Below are 19,657 nucleotides of genomic sequence, written 5' to 3'. Positions count from 1 at the left end.
AATGATATAATAATTTCACATAATTATTGATTAGTTTTTGTTTTAAATATCTGAAATACTGACAAACTGGTGGCGTGACATTTCCTGTTTGATCAACAGTTTAAATTCAAAGTTGTTGTTTTTTTCCAGCAGTTATGAGGAACAGTGGTTAGACTGCTCCTGTACCAGTTACTCAGCAGGTTGTTGCTAGGTAACCAAAGAATGAGTTGCTAGGTAACCAAAGAGTGAGTGAGTGAGTGAGTTGAAGCCACCAATCTTACTTTTAACTAACCTTGAAAAGCTAAAGCCTTTCCTCTGCCTACACCTCCCAGAATGCTGTGCGGTTCTGGATTGCAATTCAGTATATGTTCTATATATTGAATATTAAGTATTCTATCAGATATCTATTGATATTGATCATTTGTTTATCGGAATATATACTGTTGTGTGGAAGTCAGTAGAAAAAGACACGGTTGATTTATTGTCTCATTGTGAAATAACTTGTTAAAAGTTTAAAAAGCCATGACATCTTTCTAGACTTTCCTGAATTGGGCATAAATATTGGGTTTTCAATGTAAATGACCAAAAATAGTGGAAGTTTGTTCCTCATGCTAAACATGATCTTTACAAAATAAAGTGAAAGTATAAGTCTGATAAATGTGGCATCTACCTTCAGGTTTGTTAGAACAACGATGAATTCACCCATTTTTCAAACTTTGCTTTGTGTTGCTGCTGATGTGACGATGAAACATTTTAAAAACTGAAGTTTTTCTGATAACTTGAGTAACTTTCAGTGTGTTGGGTTGTTTGTTCCCCCCACTGTTTGCGTCACTTAGTGTGGATCATGGCTTTTTCTGGAGAGTCAGTGGAGAGTCTGGAGGAAATTCCTGCTCATGTGTGGAGCGGCTTGCCAGAGTATCTGAATCTCGGACCGTCTGCCGTCAATCCGAGCCGCATCGGTGAGTTTTCCTGCTCTTCCACGTTTTTATAACTAGGATCAGCAATTCTATAGTTGCTATTTCATGGCTGCACTACAGTAAAAATTGTTATTGTAAATGTTGAATACGTCAAAAATAATCAAATGAGAAACAAATTTTGTCAAAATTTACCAGAATTATTCATACCCATGACAACTTTGTATTATAAATTCGAATAAGAAGTTTGTGTCTGGAATTTAATTGCATTTATTTAAATCCATCATAATAAAAAATAAATAAATAAATAAATAAACATCTGTATTGGCATTACAGCAGTAAAATCCTTCTCATCCTAATGTTTTGTGCCTCCACAGATTCTGTCGGGTTCAGGTCTGGTCACTCCAAACGGTTAATATTACTGCCAGCCAGAATAAACACAGTGGTTAAATTAAATGATCATGGTAATCCAGTAAAAGTTTTGAGCTTAACGTTTATGTCTAGTATATAGTTAGTGCAGGGATCTGCATGCTTTTATTACCCCAGAACCAATTTTCACTCCGTCACCTACCAAATAAAAGTGGCCAGAGTTGAAACACCAAAACACCTATTTAGAAGTTTTATTTTAGAAATAAAATGCCAATAAAAAGAACTGAATTGTAATATGTTACGTTCCTCTCTTATTTCCATTTTAGACTGAAGTCGGTAGAAGTGCAGCAAAAGAGCAAAAGTAGTAGCTACCGAGTTATGGAGAATATAAAATCTGCAGGTTTTAGGAGTTTTTATGTTTTTCTCTCTTGAAAAGGGTAGAAAGTAAATGTAATTCTTTGAGCAAAGATTAAATTGTTTAATTTAGTTTATACATCTATAAACTGAAATGTAGCAAAAACAAAACAAAACATTAATTTGTCCTAAATTGATAAATAAACATGGAGTCATGCATTAACTCCTATGTCATCTTTCACGATAAGTCAGTAAAACTATGTGGCACTTTTCAATATAAAAATTCCAACAAACAAATTTAAGCAAAAGCAGATTTAAAAAGATTAGTCTAGTTTGGTGTAACTAAACTGTGTTTACTCAGTTAAAAATAAGAACAGAAATGAGAACAGAATAGAAGATGAATCAAAATTAATTACTGCTATAAAGATGTTATTATTATTATTATTATTATTATTATTATTATTATTATTATTATTATTAATGTATTTTTGCATTTTTAGGTGTTTGGGCCACCACAGTGATCCCAAAGGGGAAACGGTTTGGTCCATTTATTGGAGAGAAGAAGAAGAGGTCACAGGTCCCCAGTAATGTTTACATGTGGGAGGTGTGTAGCACAATAATTCATGTTCACGTGGAAAACAAAACGGTCTGAAAACCTTCACAGAGCCACAGTGTGGGAAACAATAAATTAATGTTTGATGAATTACTGTAATTGTTATTTTTAACTATCTCTGCCAAGATTTCTGCCGTCCTGGTGCCAAAAATCTGAGCCTGGAAATCTAAAACAAGCCGAGTGTCTGGATTTAACAAGACTTTACAAATTATTTAGTCAAGTGCAGGAGTTTTAATAAAGGTTAAAATAAAAACTTCTTGACACCCCTGCTGCTACCGCACTGCAAAAACACAAAATCTTACCAAGTTTTTGGTCCAGTTTCTAGTGCAAATATCTGAAAACACTTGAAATAAGAAAAATAAACTTACAAGCAACTTTTCAGAAAGATACATTTCAAATCACTAATAACTTAATATCGATGAAAAAATGACTGTTCAATTGCGAGATTATTCCACAGTTAAAAGTGAAATAATCTGGCAGATTATTTCACCATACTAATATGATGTTATGAAATAATCTGCTGGATTATCACTAGATCACTAGATTATTTAACTAGCAGTGATAACATGATGCTATCATGAAATAATCTGTTGGATTATTTAACTAGCAGTGTTGACATGATGTTATCAGCTAAATAATCTACCAATAGAAGCGACGCTTTTTCATAGATATTAAGGAATTATTTACTTATAACATTCTCCTGTATCTTTCTGAAAGGTTATCTGTCAGTTAGTTTTATTTTATTTCAACTCTTCTAAGATATTTGCCCTAAAAACTAGACCAAACACTTTGTGTTTTTGCAGTGTACTTGTGGTTAATGTCATAAATAATGTTTCAGCTTCCAGTTTTCAAGCGTGACCCGAGTTTTTCCCTAAAAGTCGTGTCACGCGGCCCGGCGGCTCATGTTTTGACCCGGTCGTCTTGATGGTGCGCTGCAGGTTTATTTCCCGGCTCGGGGATGGATGTGCATCGACGCCACAGACCCACTGAAGGGGAACTGGCTCCGGTATGTGAACTGGGCTCGTTCCAGTGAGGAGCAGAATCTGTTTCCACTGGAGATCAACAGAGCCATTTACTACAAAGTTTTGAGGGTAAGTTAAAGACTCGCGTCTGGACATGCGACCCGCTACGCTGTAGATTCATGAACTGGTTGATCTGGATTGGTTTTTGGAAAGCAGACATCTTGTTACATGAAGTCATAGTTTAGTTTGTACTGAATTAACACACTAAAATACAACTTAAACACATATTTGCTTAGATACAGTCTAAAACTTCCCTTTGCTTTTTAGGATTACCAAAACAATTTCTATTTAATAAATACAAGCATAATGAGATGGATATTTTTCCTTTTTTCAATCCCACAGGTTTACATACACTAAGATTTAAATACAGGTGACCCATAATGTTTCCTTGAAGAGGTTAGGATAGGTTCTATGGGCTGTATAAACCATGTTTATTACATTTTATGCTCAAAATAATTCTTAGATAATGAGATAAATGCTCAGTTCTGCCTGCTTGGAGCTCATTTCAAAATAAGCTGTCACTTTAAAACCAAATAAGTTGCTGCTGACCACAACCCCCAACTCAATGCGCAATCACACACTTTGAAAAGCAGAAGTGGAGCCTCCTGCATAACCATCAAGAATGGGCAAGGATTCATCTTTACTGAATGCTGTTATTCAGCAGCAACAAAGCCAGTGTGCTGTAAAACAGAATAATCCTGGCCACATTTGATCTGGAGAACAAAAATCATAAGCAAAAATTGGATTGTTTAGTTTAGCATTTTTTGATACCCTGAAGATAAAACTAATTTTCTGGTCTCAGCTGGTTGAAAAATGTTTCCCGCTCCTATAACTTCCTATGGCTCAATTTTAGATGCCACCACTGATATCCTCTGATGCCTGTTCTTCTACCATTTCCTCTTTTTCTGTTGGTGATTGTAAATCCTCAGTCACTGATAGTTTTAGGTAAAAACTTTCATGTTACATATGTGAAGCAGGTGGAGTCGGTACCACATGTGATGGGTTCACATGTCAAAAGCTTTCCCTAATTTAGTTGGTAAAGCTGCTGATTTTGTTTCAATCGAAGTTGTGAAATGAAAAATTACCTCCACATTTTGTTCCCATTTTCTTTCACAGCTACACGTTTATCTTGTCAGCTGCTAACGACACAGTAAAGCTTTATCACCCTGATGGATCCTCCCAGATTTTAGAGGCCATCATTCACACTTTGGCTTTAGAAAATGGATCAGACATTGATGATGCAACAGAGACCAGAAATAAATTGACTCTAAACAATAAATTCAAACCCTTGTCAGAAATATGCTAAACTAATCTGAATATGTTTTTATTTCATTTTGGTGAAATTTATATTTTTAGAATTTTACGTAAAGACAAGTTTAAAGATATTATTTTCCTTCCCATGTTAGGGTTAAGAAAGAAAGTGATTCACATTAAAGTTGTCAAATTAATTATCATAAAATTAAACCTTGTTGTTCTGCTGCAGTTCCAAGCAGCTTTAATGTTAATTAGGTTGTAAAGTAGTTCGGATTCTTACAAGATGCATGAGGCTGATTGTTTGTTTTTTAACTCATAAAAGTAAAAAATATCTTACCAAGAAATTACTCAAGAGTAAAATAGTATTTGGTTAATAGGGAAAGACTAAGTAACTGATCAAAACGTAATTTAATATTTAAAAATCAAACAGATCAAAACATAAAGTTATGTGGATATTGTGGGATTTTCAAGGACCAAAATGAAAACATGACATAATTATAAAATAACAAAATCAGACAAAGGTTTTTATTTTCCTAATCAATTTCTTTTAATATGAAACTGATGAAATTCCAACTACCAGAGTTGGGTTGTAACTAGTTACATTTACTTAATTACATTTTCTTGAATAACTTTTTTTTTTTTTTTTTTTATTACTTATAGGAGTATTTTTACTACACTGTACTTTTTACTTTTACTTGAGTAATTATATTATGAAGTATTGCTACTCTTACTTGAGTAAAATGTATGGACTCTCGACCCACTGAATAAAAAACAAACATGTTTTAACCAAAAATCCACCAGACATATATACATACATATATACCTGCAGTTTTTTATTAAAGTTTCATAAATTTTATAATCAAAGAAACTGATTTGGAGAAACACCATTTTTGCCTGAGTTTATTTATTATTATTATTATTTGTTACTTGTATGAATTGCTGTCATTTTTGTCCTTAGAATACCAAAATTTCCACTTAATTTTATATTTTAGTCCACCTGATAATGTAATTGTTAAATATGAAATGATTGATAATTTGATCAGTCAGTCAGTACTTAAGTAGACCTTTTACCAAATACATTTTACTCTTACTTGAGTAATTTCTTGGATGGCTACTTTTTACTTTTGCTTTAATAAAAACATATTTAAGTAGTGCTACTGTATAGTACAACTTTCGGGTACTCTGCCCTCCAACTCTGGTACATAAGTAGTGTTTTTAACAAATATGTTTTACTTTTATTTGAGTAAAAACTATGCGGAAGCACTGCTACTCCTGCTGGAGTGTATAATTTTTGGGTGCTGTACCCAGCTCTGTTAATAACCCTGCTCCATAAGCGTTATAAGACAGATTAGATGCACAGTAGTCCAAATACCCGAGCGCTGCCTCCCAGCAAGCCGCGCTCTGATTGGCTGCCGGGCTCATCTCACATCGTTGCAGCCTATCGGGCCAGGAGAGGAGCTGCTGGTGTGGTACACAGTGGAAGACAACCCCGAGATAACAGCTGCGCTGGAAGAAGAAAGAGCCAGCAGAAGGAGCTCACCCAGGTCGAAACGAGGTGAGGCCTTAATACCGACCCACGCTGAAAGCTTGAGTTCACTCTGCGTGTTGTTTCCTCCGCGACTCGGTCCAAAGTTATAACTGACGAGCTAGCTGGCTATTACTAAAAGGGAGCTAACGTGCGATGTATGGGGCTTTTCTCCACTTTCACACCTCACCCAAAACTCGTTAATACTGCTTAATTTGGCTGTATTAGCCCAGCATAGTGGGTTGGATTGTCGTATCTAGGTGTTTAAAGAGTTTCCGAGCTGGTTTTTCTTTCCCTGGACCCAACGTTGTTGAGGATGTGACCTTCCTTGGGTTCATCCATCGCCCGAGCCTCTCTACTTGATGATGGCCTAGCAAGTTAGCTAACGAGCCAGCTTCCTTATCCCGACGGTAGTCTCGTTTGGGCTCAAGTATTTAGTTGCAGCCTTAAAATACAGAGGCTGTGTAGCGTGTTCGGGTTGGCTCTGACTGTGGTTGTGGTAGATAATCACAAATTCATCGAGTTATTACAGTTTAATGCGTTGAAAGCTAGCATGAGGCTAAAAACGGCTAGTCTGGACGCACGGACATATCGGTGTAGAGGAGCAGATTGTTTACAGCGTGGATGAAACCTCTTCTAATTAAGTGAAAATCAACGAAATCAATCTCTAATGTTTTCATTTAATTGCTGTTAAAGCAATGGATTCAAATCGGCCAACTCAAACAAAGCGCCACAAATGTATGTTTCTTTTTACATCTGTTTCACAAGAGTTTTAAATGATTTATTTCAGAAACTCAATCATGGCTAATGAAAACACACGGGTTATGTTGTTGACTCTTCTCCCAAAATAGTGTCAACACATCCAACATGGCTGTCATGTGCTCCTACATTCACAAGTATGAACTTTGAACATGTATTTCCATAAAGCAAAGCAGCAAGTTAACTCAGAGAAGAAAGCTAGAGCTGTCAAGCTTTACTTATAAACATGTCCTATATCATTAGATTATTCCAGTCACATTAGCCCTGTGTAGGTCATCATTTGCCCTACAGCTAACAGGAACCTTGACTCTGTTGTAATGAGATATATGGCGAGACAAATCCTGCTTTATCCCCCATGAAAAGGAAACATTGAGACTGAAAGTTAAGTGAGTTAATCTTTTTTTTCCAGACTCCTTTATTTTGTTATCATTTTATTCCTGACTCATTCAAGGCCATGCTTATCAAAGAAGCGTTAAGATGATAGTTTGTAAAAGTGAGTGTTAGTTTTGTCTGTGATAATGCTAACTTTTACATTGTGATTTTTTTCCCCCTCCCACTTGTGTTCAGTTCTTTGAATTTTATTGACTGAAATTGAGAAGTATGCAATCAGGGGTAAATAAATCTAGAATGCAGCCAAAAATTGCTTAAGGATGACGGCCGTGCATTTGGAACGCAGAGTTTAATAAAAGTAGCAATGTTAAAAGTCTCCAGCCTGAATTTGGCTTCAAAATGGGAGGATTTCAATGACAAAGTAAAGGGGAGGAAATCTGGAGAAATGTCTGGTAGCGGCAGCTTGGAGAACAAACAAACCGGCACTCTTATGTAGATTTTTAAAAGCTCTCTGTGGTGCGCTCAGTTGTATGAGCACTTTCAAAAAATATGAAAATTCTGGAAGGATTTAGATGTAATTTATACACCAGGTTTTCACCAGTAGTGTTAACTTTATCTGCACCAGAATGTTTAAACTTTGCCACCAAAATGGCTTACACTGATCATACAGTCTTTCTTTTTTCTGCACAAGTCCATAATTTATTGATGTGTTTAAGTACTCTGCAGCGATGTAGCTAAACATTACTTCTAGGAAACCATCGTTCATGCCATTCAAGCTCAAGTCCATCTGCTGCCCTCATCATGTTGTGTGACCATGGGAAGTCACCTCTAGCTAATGCTTCACATAAACGATGAAAGGAACGCTAAAATATTCACAGATAATCAGACACCAGCTGCATTTGGCTCAAACACAGAGATAAAAACAATGTATCACAGCTGAAGCTAAGAGGTTTTGCTAAGTAAGCTTGACATATTGTGGTCCACAGACATTGGCAGGTTTTGTTTTATTTTCTTTTTTTTTGCCAGAAGAGGACATTTTCTTTTAGGCTTTACCTTAGTGAAAAATTATTTACCTAATCTCTGTCGCAAAAGTTTGCACTCATCTTTGTTCCGCCTTACTATTATATTAAGCAGCCAAACACCAGTTTGGCATAAATTCACTAAAAAAAGCTTAACCAAAACAGAACATCATCCTATAAATAATGATTTTTTTGCACAGTGCAGTTCAAGATAGCTGGTATTCACTTCCTGTTTGTGTGTTAGATGTGGCTACAAGGCTTTTTAAAAGGGTTTATCTAGTTGAAAAAGACAGACTATGATTGTTTCACATGTTTGCTTCTGATATTCCTACGTTTCATAACTCTAAACTAGAATGATTATCCTTTGAGTTTACGGACCAGGACTTGTTTTTGATGCTTCTGTCTTGCAGGGCTGCGTTTCTGTGAAGCCCTGCAGGCAAAACACCTTTCAACTACTTCAACTACTGTGATGTCATACATTTTTCCACCAATATACTGCTTTGCATATTTAAACAGAAAGGAAAATTTATTTTTGATTATTATCAGTAATTCTTGTTTATACTTTTATAGAAATGTTTTTTTTTAGTTCACATTCATGACTCTATATAGTACAGATCTAATGCAAGTCTAATGATACACACAAGGAAGTAAAGAACGTAATTATATGAATTTAGGCCTCAGACCACAACCTGTCTAGCTGCAAGTTCAACAAAACAACTATTAAATAATTACATTATACTTACTCTTTTTAAAAATTGGTTTAAGATCAAAACTAAACTAAATGCCAGGAGACTTTCGTCTTAATGTTGGTTTAAGGTTGTAGAAAAGTGTTTTCTCTCGACATATGCTGTCATCACACAATCTTTTGGTAAATAGCTGCTGTTGCTCACTCTGTTCTTAAGTGTGATTAAACAATTGCAGAAGAAGGAGATGATGAAAGGAGCCTTCATTAAAGGAGCCCAAATTAAACCTCAAACTGAGAAACAGGATGTTGGGAGTGGGTGCAGACAGTTTGCTCTGGGATCGGCTTGTTTCTGGAAAAACAACTTTTTTTCAGCGTGAGCTCAAATTAAAGATGCACTCGCTTTAATTGAGGCTTAATATCGCACCATTTAAGATGAGACATCTGGTTTCCTTTAGCATTTTATGACAAATCACAAATTTAAGCCGGAGTTTAGCTGCGTAATTTAAAAATGTGTGGAGTAGCACTCTGAAAAAACGTCTACACAGAATAATCTCCAGTGTCTCCAGTACGTTGGATTCAGATTGTTTGTTTAAAACGGAGCTCATCTTCAGTTGTAGCACCACTGCATTGCATGAGCATCTTAAACACTGCATAGCCGCAGGCCGTGTTTGGACCGGTACTCGCAGGGACCGCCATGGTGCGCTGCGTCATTTCTCACCATTAACACACACTGAACTTTTACTGAAATGTCAGAGACTCATCAGATAACAAACTCCAGTCATGGTTGTATCATAAGTGTAAAAACATCTGGTGGAGATGAGAAGGATAAAATGTTGTGGAGTAGTGTTGAAATGAAAAAACAACCAGTAGTAGTTATGTAAATACCAATACAGTCGACAAGTGGACAGCTCTGAAGTTTTAAATCAACTTGGCATTTTATTAAAAGGATGTTTCACAACCTTTAAGGAATCTGGACTATCTTTGTTCAGCTGTAGTTTAAAATCTAACGAATAGAAAGTCTTAAAACTAAACATATGTTCTTAAAAAACACAGTTTTGATATAAAATGTTTGCTGGTTCTAAAAACAGAGAGTTCATGCACAGAAAGCATAGAGGGAATAAAGTAATCACTGACTCGTTGATTTTAATCAGGACAAATATAGACATTACAATCTATCATCAAAATAATCACAAGACTGTAAACCCGATGTGGTCAGTTTCTGATATTGTTGACGTGGTGAAGTGAGGAAAAGGTGGAGACAATGTATCTCCGATGCTGTCATCTTAAAATGATTCTCAGACCAAGGTTCCTCCTAATGCATTCAGTGATTTAATCATTAATAAAGTGAAGAGCTGATCTGGTCGAACACTAACTTCTGGTGTCATTCTGAAGTAGACTGAAGCTTTGAAATGGGGACGTACTCACATCGTTATAATAAAAATTATTCAACCCGTGATAATACTGAGAAATGGCAGTGTGATTGGGTGCGTTACTTTTGCTATCCGAGCTATGGTTCCCTTGGTTTCCATGACAACGTCAGTAAATGATGCAATTTACATGTCAAAATATGATAAAATGCAGTGAATGTTCTGCTAAGCAGCATAGTTACATGTTTGTAAAGTTTTATTTTTGGGTATGCATTTTGTTTTTTTCTGAAGTTCTGACTGCAGTGGTAAAGTTAAATAAATATACTATCTACCAAAATGACTTTAAAGTCTATATCACACATCCATAGTTGCAGATTTAAATGTGTTCATAGAGTTTCATTGACATTTCATGCTATTATTGTGCTTGCAGTGAAACCTGAGCTTTTTGCTTATTATAATTTATTGATAAATAACAAAATTTCCAGTAAAATTTGGTGATTAACTATTTTGTCTAGTAGCTCTATCAACATAATTGAAGCCTTTGCCTTGTAAACCTTTGTTGTGACCATGACTAATACGGAGTGGCGTGTGTGTGTGTGTGTGTTTCAGCTAGAAGAAAGTTGGTGGAGAAAGCCAGACAGGCTGGTTTGGGTGGATTCAAGAAAACAAGTGGAACCAAAACTACTGCCAGGGAAATGTGGGAGGGGGGAGAAGGTGAGTATTTATTCATTAGTTAAACAAATGTTTGGTAAGTAAAGCTCTACTTTGACCCATTAATTCAAAATATGTTTACTAAGGGAGCACAATTTTCATTTATTTTACTCAGGTGATAAGGAGGAGGGTGAGAGACCGTCAGGGACCTCTCAGGAGCTCCATGAAGCCCATCCTTTAGGAAGCACCAACCATAAGCATTTGCAGGACACGTCCGCATCAGGGGTGGACAGGGGAAACTATGAGGAAGATGAAGAAGAAGAGGACGAGGAAGAAGAGAATGGCGATGACAGTTGTGAAATGCAGCACCAAACCTCAAAGCAATTATCCGAGCAGTCGAGCTCGTTGCTATCTGGCAGTGGAGAAAGCCATAAGGATCCACAGGAGAGCCCCCCGCTACCCCAACGGGGTGGAGACCCTGAGCAGGACCCCGACGGGGAGCTGGAGGAAGACCTCCAAGGAGAATCCTATCCCTGCGACCACTGTGAGCGCCACTTCTCCTCCAGACAGGGTCTGGAGCGCCATATACATGTTCATGGCATCAGCAACCAACAAGCACAAGTCTTTAAGTGCCGATACTGCAATAAGCCTTTCAGCTCACAAGTCGGGCGCCGGCGGCATGAAAGACGGCACGAAAACGGATCCAAGAAGATGCCCGGCTCCCAGGCTGGAGTTGGTGGCCTCCTCAGTCCTGCAGGGCAGACTGATTCAAGTCCTGACTGCACCAGTCCAACCAGTCAGCTCATAGCCATAGGGTCCCAGTTTGACATGCAGAGAAAAGAGTTGGGACTCCACACCAATCGTCCGTCGATGTTTGATGAGAACGGGGAGTCAAAGGAGCTTCATCCTTGCAAGTACTGCAACAAAGCGTTCGGCACACACACTAACATGCGCAGGCACCAACGCAGAATACATGAGCGCCACCTGTTGCCGAAGGGAGTTCGCAGGAAAGGCATGCTGCTGCAGGAGGCGTCGGCACAGCAGCCTGGCGCGTCCCCAAGCGCCAGCCCTCCTCTGGTCTACATGCCCAGTGCCGACACGGAGGACGAGGCAGACAGAGACGATTACGCCATCGACATATCCAAAAACATCTCGGAGAACCTCAGCTTCTACATTGATGGCAAGATTGTGTCAACGAGCACGGCAAGCAGCTGTGAGGTGATAGAAGTGGACACGAGGTCGGCGGCTTTGTTTGGCCTGGACACGGTCATCATCAGCCCAAATCAGATTAGTCAAGCACTGAAGGTGGAGGCGAGAACGAACGCCACAAAGCCAATCACTAGTAATGAGCAGCCTGCAGCAAAAAGAAGAACATCAACTCCCCCTCTCGTCACCAGCCTGAAAGTGGAGACGGAAACGGCTCCTTCGCCTTCATCCTCCACGTCGTCCTCATCCAACCTGTTGGTAGGAGGACTTTTCCAGCAGGATTCATCAACACTTCAGAGGGAGAAAACCATTTATCTCTCTCCTAAACTCAAACAGCTCCTTCAGACGCAAGACTTCCAAAAATCAACAATAGCCCTTATTACCGAGAGCCACAGACTGGCCGCACTTCCAGGCGCTTCTGGAAAGTTCAAAAGGAGGACCGGTTCTCCGCCTTCATCCCCACAGCTCAGTCCGACTGTCAAAACTGAAAGCTGTAAAGCTGAAGCAGCGAGCGAAAACGCCCTCAAGGTGCCAAAGCTGGAAAGCCATAGTGTGCCGCCTCCTGAAAGCCTCCTAGATGAGGAAGATGAAGATTCTCCAAGCTCCTCCGGAAGCCACACCTCCTCCAGCGGCGGGGGGAGTTCCTGCAACCAGCAGCCCTTGGATCTGTCCAGCTCTGTCTGCAAGCGAAGCGACGGCCCAAACCAGGCGACTGGAGACTCGGCTCTGGATTTAAGTGTAAACCGGAAAGTCGCCCCAGAACCCGATTTAAAGGGCGGGCCAGCGCCACAACCGCCGGTAAAGAAGAAGAAGCCAAACACGAGCATGTTGGAAAAGGTGCTAATGAACGAGTACGTTGGTCTTACGTTGCCAGGAGAGGAGGGGCCTTCAACCCTGGCAACCCTAAGCTGTTTTCGTACTCAGTCCCCAAATGTTGCATCGGATTCTGCTCACCCGTCTCCGCCCTCCCTGACTCCGGTCACAATAAACCCCTCCTCGCCCAGCTCTTCTAGTGTAACGTCTCCGACGCCGCCTCCTCCCATTCTGCCCACTATACCGTCTCCTCCGACGCTCCCCAGCTCGCCGCAGCCTTCGGATTCACCCCTCCCAGTCCTCTCGCCAAAAATGTCTCCGAAAGCTGATGAACCCAAGCATCTGTCGGATTCTATCGAAAATTTCTCATCGGAGGAGAACAAGGATGAAGAGGAGAGTAACATTTCTGAGCTACAAGATTATCCAAGCACTCCACTCCAAAGTCCCCCCAATCAGTCTGTAGCATCAAGTCCACTTGGACCTAAAACAGAAGACCTGGCAAAAAATGTTGATGTTTGTCTTTCTGCAGTATGTAACAGTCTCACAAACGGCAGCTTAACCCAGGTTGAAGAAACGGAAATATCTTTGAAAACCGATTTTGCTGCTCTTTCCCCTCAACCAGAATTGCCGTCATCTTCCAAATCTCCTCCTGTTGCATCACACAGGTCCTCCCCATCAGCCGCTTTGCAATCCCCCCCCCAGATTAAAGTGAAAGAAGAGCCTCTTCACTGTGAAGACGACTTGTCTGCTGTAAACCACTCACCTCACGACTCCTCGCTTCCGCCTGCTGTTCTCGATAAACTGTCCACTGAAACCCGGGAGGCGGAGGAAGTGGACTCCACGTACTGCAAGACCTTCGTGTGCAATGTGTGCGAGGAGCCATTCGACTCCATCAAAGAGCTCAGCGGCCACATCACAGATCACGCTGCTGACTGGCCCTTCAAATGCGAATTTTGCGTCCAGCTGTTTGGCGACGAGGCAGCCGTTCTGGCCCACCGCACGGCGCTGCATGGGGTGGGTCGCATCTTCCTGTGCTCCGTCTGTTCCAAAGAGTTTGCCTTCCTCTGTAACCTCCAGCAGCACCAAAAGGACCTTCACCCCAACGAGTCATGCACTCATACTACTGTAGAGAGCGGCAAGCTGAGGCCGCAGAATTACACTGATCCGTCCAGAGCCAAAGAGGAGAGCGCTCCCTCGACACCGGTGCCAGGAACGCCCAATAAAAATGACGTGTCGGCGAAAGAGGAGGCCGATGTGAACGGGAATAACACGGAGGACCCCAACGAGGAGCTGTACACTACAATAAAGATCATGGCTTCAGAGGGAGGGAAGCCTAAAGGTCCCGACGTCCGACTTGGCATCAATCAACACTATCCCAGTTTCAAACCACCACCTTTCCCCTACCACAGCCGCTCTCACTCTGGTTCGGTGGCCTCTGCTACAAACTTCACCACCCACAACATACCGCAAACCTTCAGCACTGCCATCCGCTGCACCAAATGTGGCAACAGCTTCGACAACATGCCCGAGCTGCACAAGCACATACTGGTGTGTGCCAACGCCAGCGACAAGAAGCGTTACACTCCCAAGAAAAACCCGATTCCCCTAAAGCAAATTGTGAAGAGCCCCAATGGAATGGTGTCGCCCACCACAACAGCTGAGACTGCACCGGAGGCCGCCGCCGTCGCAGGTCAGAGCGCGTTCCGTCGGATGGGGCAACCAAAGAAACTCAACTTCAATCAGGAAACGGGGAAAATGAAAATGAGCGCCCTGAGTAAGAAGAAAAACCAGCTGGTCCAGAAGGCAATCTCGCAGAAACATAGAACCGTCAGTACTGCAAAGAAGGTGGTGGTCAAATCTGAAGACGTGCCGCTGTCCAACGTCTGCCCCCACTGCAGCCGGGAGTTCACCTACACGGCTAGTCTGCATAAACACATGGTCATCAGCTGCCCCATGAAACCTGCCGTCACTAAAAAGGGCAAGAAAGGGTTGGCAGAGGTGAAAAAAGAGGCTGTTTCTTTAGTGGATAAGAACACAAATAGGAAGAGACTTCCAGAAGACGATGTGCAGACAGAGCCACGGGCTAAACCTCTGGGAAAGAGAAGAGCCCGAAGTTTAACTCCAGCAGAGCCTGAATCCACTGAGGTGAGCAAAGGAAAGCCTCCTTCTGCAGTGGGTCGATTAAAAAGGCCTGCCGCGCTCTCTGCACCTATTCCCGCCCGCAAAAAAACCAAAAAGGGCCAAGCTGCGGCTCTACGTCCCCCTTCGCCTCCTCCTGACACTCCCAGTGACACAGCACAACGGCCAACCATGAGAATGAAGCGTACGGGCAAAAAGCCAGCGACTAAGAGATCAGCAGTGGTCAAACCACCTCCAGCAGCACTGCCAGCACAGCTGAAGAAAGAGGAGCGGGTCTCGCTCAGAAAGAGGGACCGAACCGGGGGTCCGGTCACCAGGAGCTCACAGATGGCCAACTCTGCTCCTCCTGCTGAGGTGAAGACTGAGGAGCAACCGCTGCATGAGACGAAAGACCCCCAGGTAAACCATGTCACTTTGGTATGTTTATGTAGGGCAGCAGAAGCCACCAAGATGTTATATTTGATCTTTGGGTTCTGGCTATTGGTGTAGGGTGTCCTTTAATGAACACCGTACTTTGGCTTCTGTTACTGTGAGCCGCCTGCTGACATATTTAAGCCACTGCCCTATATTTGTATTGAAATATTAACTTTTTTTTCCACATAAAGCATTTACGTAAGCAACCCTTCCTTGTTCGTCTCAGGTTTAGTAGGTTGACTTCACAACAGACACACTCAGGTTCACTGTTTTTATTATAACGAGAGAAAATCAAGTTTGTGTTTAAAATCAATCCAGCATCTTCTGCCCCACAGTTGCAGACGGCACCAGAAAAAAATGGGTTGACTGTGATCATGTAGTGGTATTTAGCTAAATTTACATAATTAATTCACATAACCAATCTCATCTTTAACATAAATTACAATAAATATACATTTTTAGTACAGGAAATAAAATCACACATGGACCATTGAAAAACTAACACACAATTGATAACTAAAACTTTATATAAAAAATTTAAACATGCATAACAACAGAACAAGAAAGTTTCTTCCCTTATGCATTAAATAAAATACAATAAATGACCCTAAACAAACTACAGAACAATAGCTCCCAGTGAGCAGTTGACAGCAGTTCAATTGTAAAATGAAACCCTGCTAAAACACACACCATTAATTAAAACAGATAAAAACAAAACATGGCCAAAGTGTGTATAAAGCCCTGCATATAATTAAACTTGTCTAAAATATGTTAGAATGTAATACTTGTAAAGAAAACGAGGAGCTGATCGTAATAAATACCACAGTTACTGAAGGCAACAGAAAAAGGGGGAGGAGCTGTCAGTTACCGGTTGCTATGGTAACCGCCAACTGCCAGGAGCAAATGTCAGGAGAAGATAACTTTTTGATGAAACAAAATGAATTTGAAGAAAACATTTTAACACACTTCACATCTATAATATTGCTAAAATAAAACCCTGTTCCACATACAGCTCTGGATATAATTTTCTCTTATAGTTCCTTTAATAGTAACCGAATGTTAAAGGATTTTTTTTATTTAATTTTTTTAAGCAAGCAGGTTCAAATAAACCATCAACAATAAGCAATAAATCAATTACTGTTATTATTATTATTATTAGCCTTGATTTCACCAGGAAAATGCCATTGAGATTAAAAATCTCTTTTGCAAGAAAATCCTGGCTAAGACTGGCAGCCATGATAAATTAAAACTGACTCAGTATTTTTTATTCTGATGATTAATATTTTTTTTGAAAGGCTGTTTAGTTTCATGTTCCATTTTGGTTGAGTTGTTTTTTTTTTCTAAAAACTGAAATATCTTCCAGTTCTAGATTGAATTGTTCTTTACAAAATTAAATTATTGATATTTGAGAGAACAAACTGGTATTATTATGCCATTATTGTTGCATTATTTGAAAATGGTATGTCAAATTACATATTGAAACATAGAAAACACTGATAGAAAGTTTGGTCATGCAGCTCAGAGGCGTCATTGCTGTGTTTTTTTTTGTTTTTTTTGTTGCAGGAGTTGCCGATGAAATAAGCCGCGTCGGGTTTCTCTAAGGACTCCAGACTCCACCTATCAGGCAAACCCTCCGGACTCACCAAGGCACTGAGGACCGTGATGGTTTTGATCCATCTTATCCAGCTCTGCCTATCTCAGCTGCCTTTGCTGGACTAAAGGAGGGAACTCTTTGTATCTTCCACTTATCTTATGGACTAAACTGAGCCTTGAATTCTGCCAGCCTTGCAAAAAAACCCCCCAAAAAACAAAAAAGGAAACTGTAGATTATGGTGACATTCTATGAACAATTTGTGTCATACTTGACCCAAAACAGTAAGATTAGGGCTTTGTTTTTTGTAAGCTGATCTATTGCAAATGGCAATCATGTGTCAGATAGGGTGAATTCTCTATTTCGTTTATTTTTTTCCCCTTCTTTGAATTGTTTAGGTTTTTGATTCTCCTAATGCATGAGCTGAGTAGAGGAAAAACTAGGATGAACCAGTCCTAACGCGTCTCCCTGTGGGCAGTACTTAAGTTTAAACATGATTTGCAAAGTACGTATGTTTTTGTAGCCGCTATATTGTAGAATATATCTCATTGGCTATTTTTTGTTGTGGGGAAATGGCAGCAAACGATGTTGTTCTGCATCTAATGGTCCTCAGGAACACTGTGTAAGCGTGTGGTAGGTATTGTGGTTGTATGTGCAGCCAGACCGCTCTTCCTTCATGTCTGCATCTCAAATGTGTCATGTTTTCCACTTCATCTGGCGTTAGCAGGTGATTACCGACGGGAGAGATGTTGTGATCTCCTTTAAAGTATCTGTCATTCAAGCAGCCCAATGTTCCTACAGCACTTTAAAACAAACTGCCAAAACTTTAAGCCGGGTCAGCAGGATGTGTGTGTGACGGAGTGTGTTCTGGTTTGCCCAAACCATCATGCAAAACTAATCTTGAGTGCAAACTCTGCAGCCGAATTTCTGAACTGGTGTCTGAGTTGAGGTATTTAAATGCATGGGAAATGCAGATTTTTATACTTCATAGCATAAAAAATGTGTTCAATAAGATGTCTGTAGACATTACATTGATTGAAGAGCCACACTAACAGCCGTGAGGACAGATTTTTTTTATATTTTCCTGGAGTATGTTTGCGTTTGTCTTGTGAATGGAAACATTTGTAATTTTTGGGTTTTTGGTGCTCAGCCCCTTTTAGATTATAATCATGTCTACATGTACCACAGATAAAGCAAAAAAAAAAAAAAAAAAACACAAGTAACCCCAAGAAGTGCTTAAAAACTTGTAGAATGTTATTGGAAATTATTTGGACATTTAATTAGGAATTAAAGTTAATTTATATTTTCATGACAATTATGTTTTTCCTCTCAGCATTAAAATTATGTATTTAAGGATGAACAAAGACAAAAATCCCAAATGACCTCAAGTAAGACATTGCTGTAATTGAAATTATAAATAAAAAAATGTTTTTCAGTTTGTGTGCAGCTTTTGGTTTCAGTTTGACTGGGATGGATGTTTCTGTCTCCACATTGATTTTACTAGAAATACTGCAACATTTATGGACTTAATGTATTTATACATTTTTGAGTGTTTTTTTTTTTTTTTGTGGTCATGTGTTTTGGTTTCTGTTTATGGCTGATTCTTAATCTTCTTTATAATTATAAAACACTTTTCCTGCCACTAAGGCTGTAATTAAGTTGTTTATTCCCCACAGCTTTTTTTTTTTTTTTTTGACGACTTTAGGCAACAGAAGATAAAAACCCCAAACCTTTCCAGAAAGTTAAAGTTGTACATAAGACCAGTAAAAAGAAGTTGTCACTGAAGAAGCCAGTTGAGTCTAGTGATGAACCCAAGAATATTAAAGGAAAGTTGAGTGGAAGGAAAATGCATGACAGAAAAAAGTTTAAATGGAATAAAGGGAAACATCCTTCTGATGGTTTTGAAGCAAAGATTTTCCAATATACATTTTCGACATGCTATCTTTAAAAAGAATTTACATTAAAACTTATTCTTTATCTTTTATTATCAATTTAGTTGCCTGTGTTTTCACCAGGTAGTGTATATAAAACAAATATTAGCCTAGCAAAAAGCAATAAAGGTGAACTGATCTACAAAATAAATAACCATATAATTGTTTTTCACTTTTAGAAACAAACTTCTTGGCTGAATTTTAACTCGATCCATAAAAAAAGTATAAATAATATTATACTTTGGACTAAACTGTAGATACAAACTAAACATATTATTCCCAGTACAAATAAATTATTTTGTAACAAAGAACACATTTTTTTCTGTTGCCAGAATTGGAAACGGTCCGTTCAGAGAGGCACTGATAAATTAATACACTTTGTTGCTTCAAGGCTGAACGACTGTAAATGTTTGCTCTCAGGAAACCATCAAAAAGCAGCTAAAAGCCTTCAGCTGATCCAAAACAAGAGCTGTGATTAAAACTGAAATCTGCTGTCTTAGCTTCCCTGAGTAGATTTTAAGTTTCTCCTCATTTATAAAGGTTTAATAATTAACCTTCATTCACCAGACTGGTCCATATGTTCCTAGCAGAGTGAATTGCTTTGTTTTCTGTTATCTTCTCTCCATAGAAGCAACATCTGGTTTGATTTTCTGTTTAGACGCCTTCCTGGAGGAGGAATCAGCTGATTATAATGCTGTCAACACCAAATCCTTCTCCATTGA

At 39.5% G+C, this 19,657-nt stretch overlaps 1 protein-coding gene across 1 annotated transcript; it reads left to right on the top strand.

Annotated features, from left to right (window-relative positions):
* Window positions 1-815: 815 nt before the first annotated feature.
* prdm2b (PR domain containing 2, with ZNF domain b) lies at window positions 816-18,439 on the top strand. Its single transcript, XM_014998717.2, has 7 exons — window positions 816-938; window positions 2,117-2,220; window positions 3,168-3,320; window positions 5,943-6,060; window positions 10,800-10,904; window positions 11,017-15,398; window positions 16,977-18,439. Exons 1-7 carry the CDS (start codon window positions 824-826, stop codon window positions 16,992-16,994), a joined length of 4,995 nt encoding a protein of 1,664 aa, XP_014854203.2. The 5' UTR covers window positions 816-823; the 3' UTR covers window positions 16,995-18,439.
* Window positions 18,440-19,657: the final 1,218 nt, after the last annotated feature.

The sequence above is a fragment of the Poecilia mexicana genome, unplaced genomic scaffold (assembly GCF_051168715.1).
Source record: "Poecilia mexicana isolate PSO_F unplaced genomic scaffold, ASM5116871v1 scaffold_5, whole genome shotgun sequence".
NCBI classification, from domain to species: Eukaryota; Metazoa; Chordata; class Actinopteri; order Cyprinodontiformes; family Poeciliidae; genus Poecilia; species Poecilia mexicana.
The sequence above is the reverse complement of the archived record's forward strand: the minus strand, read 5'-3'. Positions and strand labels throughout refer to the sequence as shown.

What these genes read in the sequence shown, in the direction of transcription:
- prdm2b (XM_014998717.2), top strand. Translation starts at nt 824, where the DNA reads ATGGCTTTTTCTGGAGAGTCAGTGGAGAGTCTGGAGGAAATTCCTGCT. An exon ending in TTTACTACAAAGTTTTGAGG is followed by an intron (nt 3,321 to 5,942) that starts GTAAGTTAAAGA and finishes ACATCGTTGCAG; the next exon opens with CCTATCGGGCCAGGAGAGGA. An exon ending in AATGTGGGAGGGGGGAGAAG is followed by an intron (nt 10,905 to 11,016) that starts GTGAGTATTTAT and finishes TATTTTACTCAG; the next exon opens with GTGATAAGGAGGAGGGTGAG.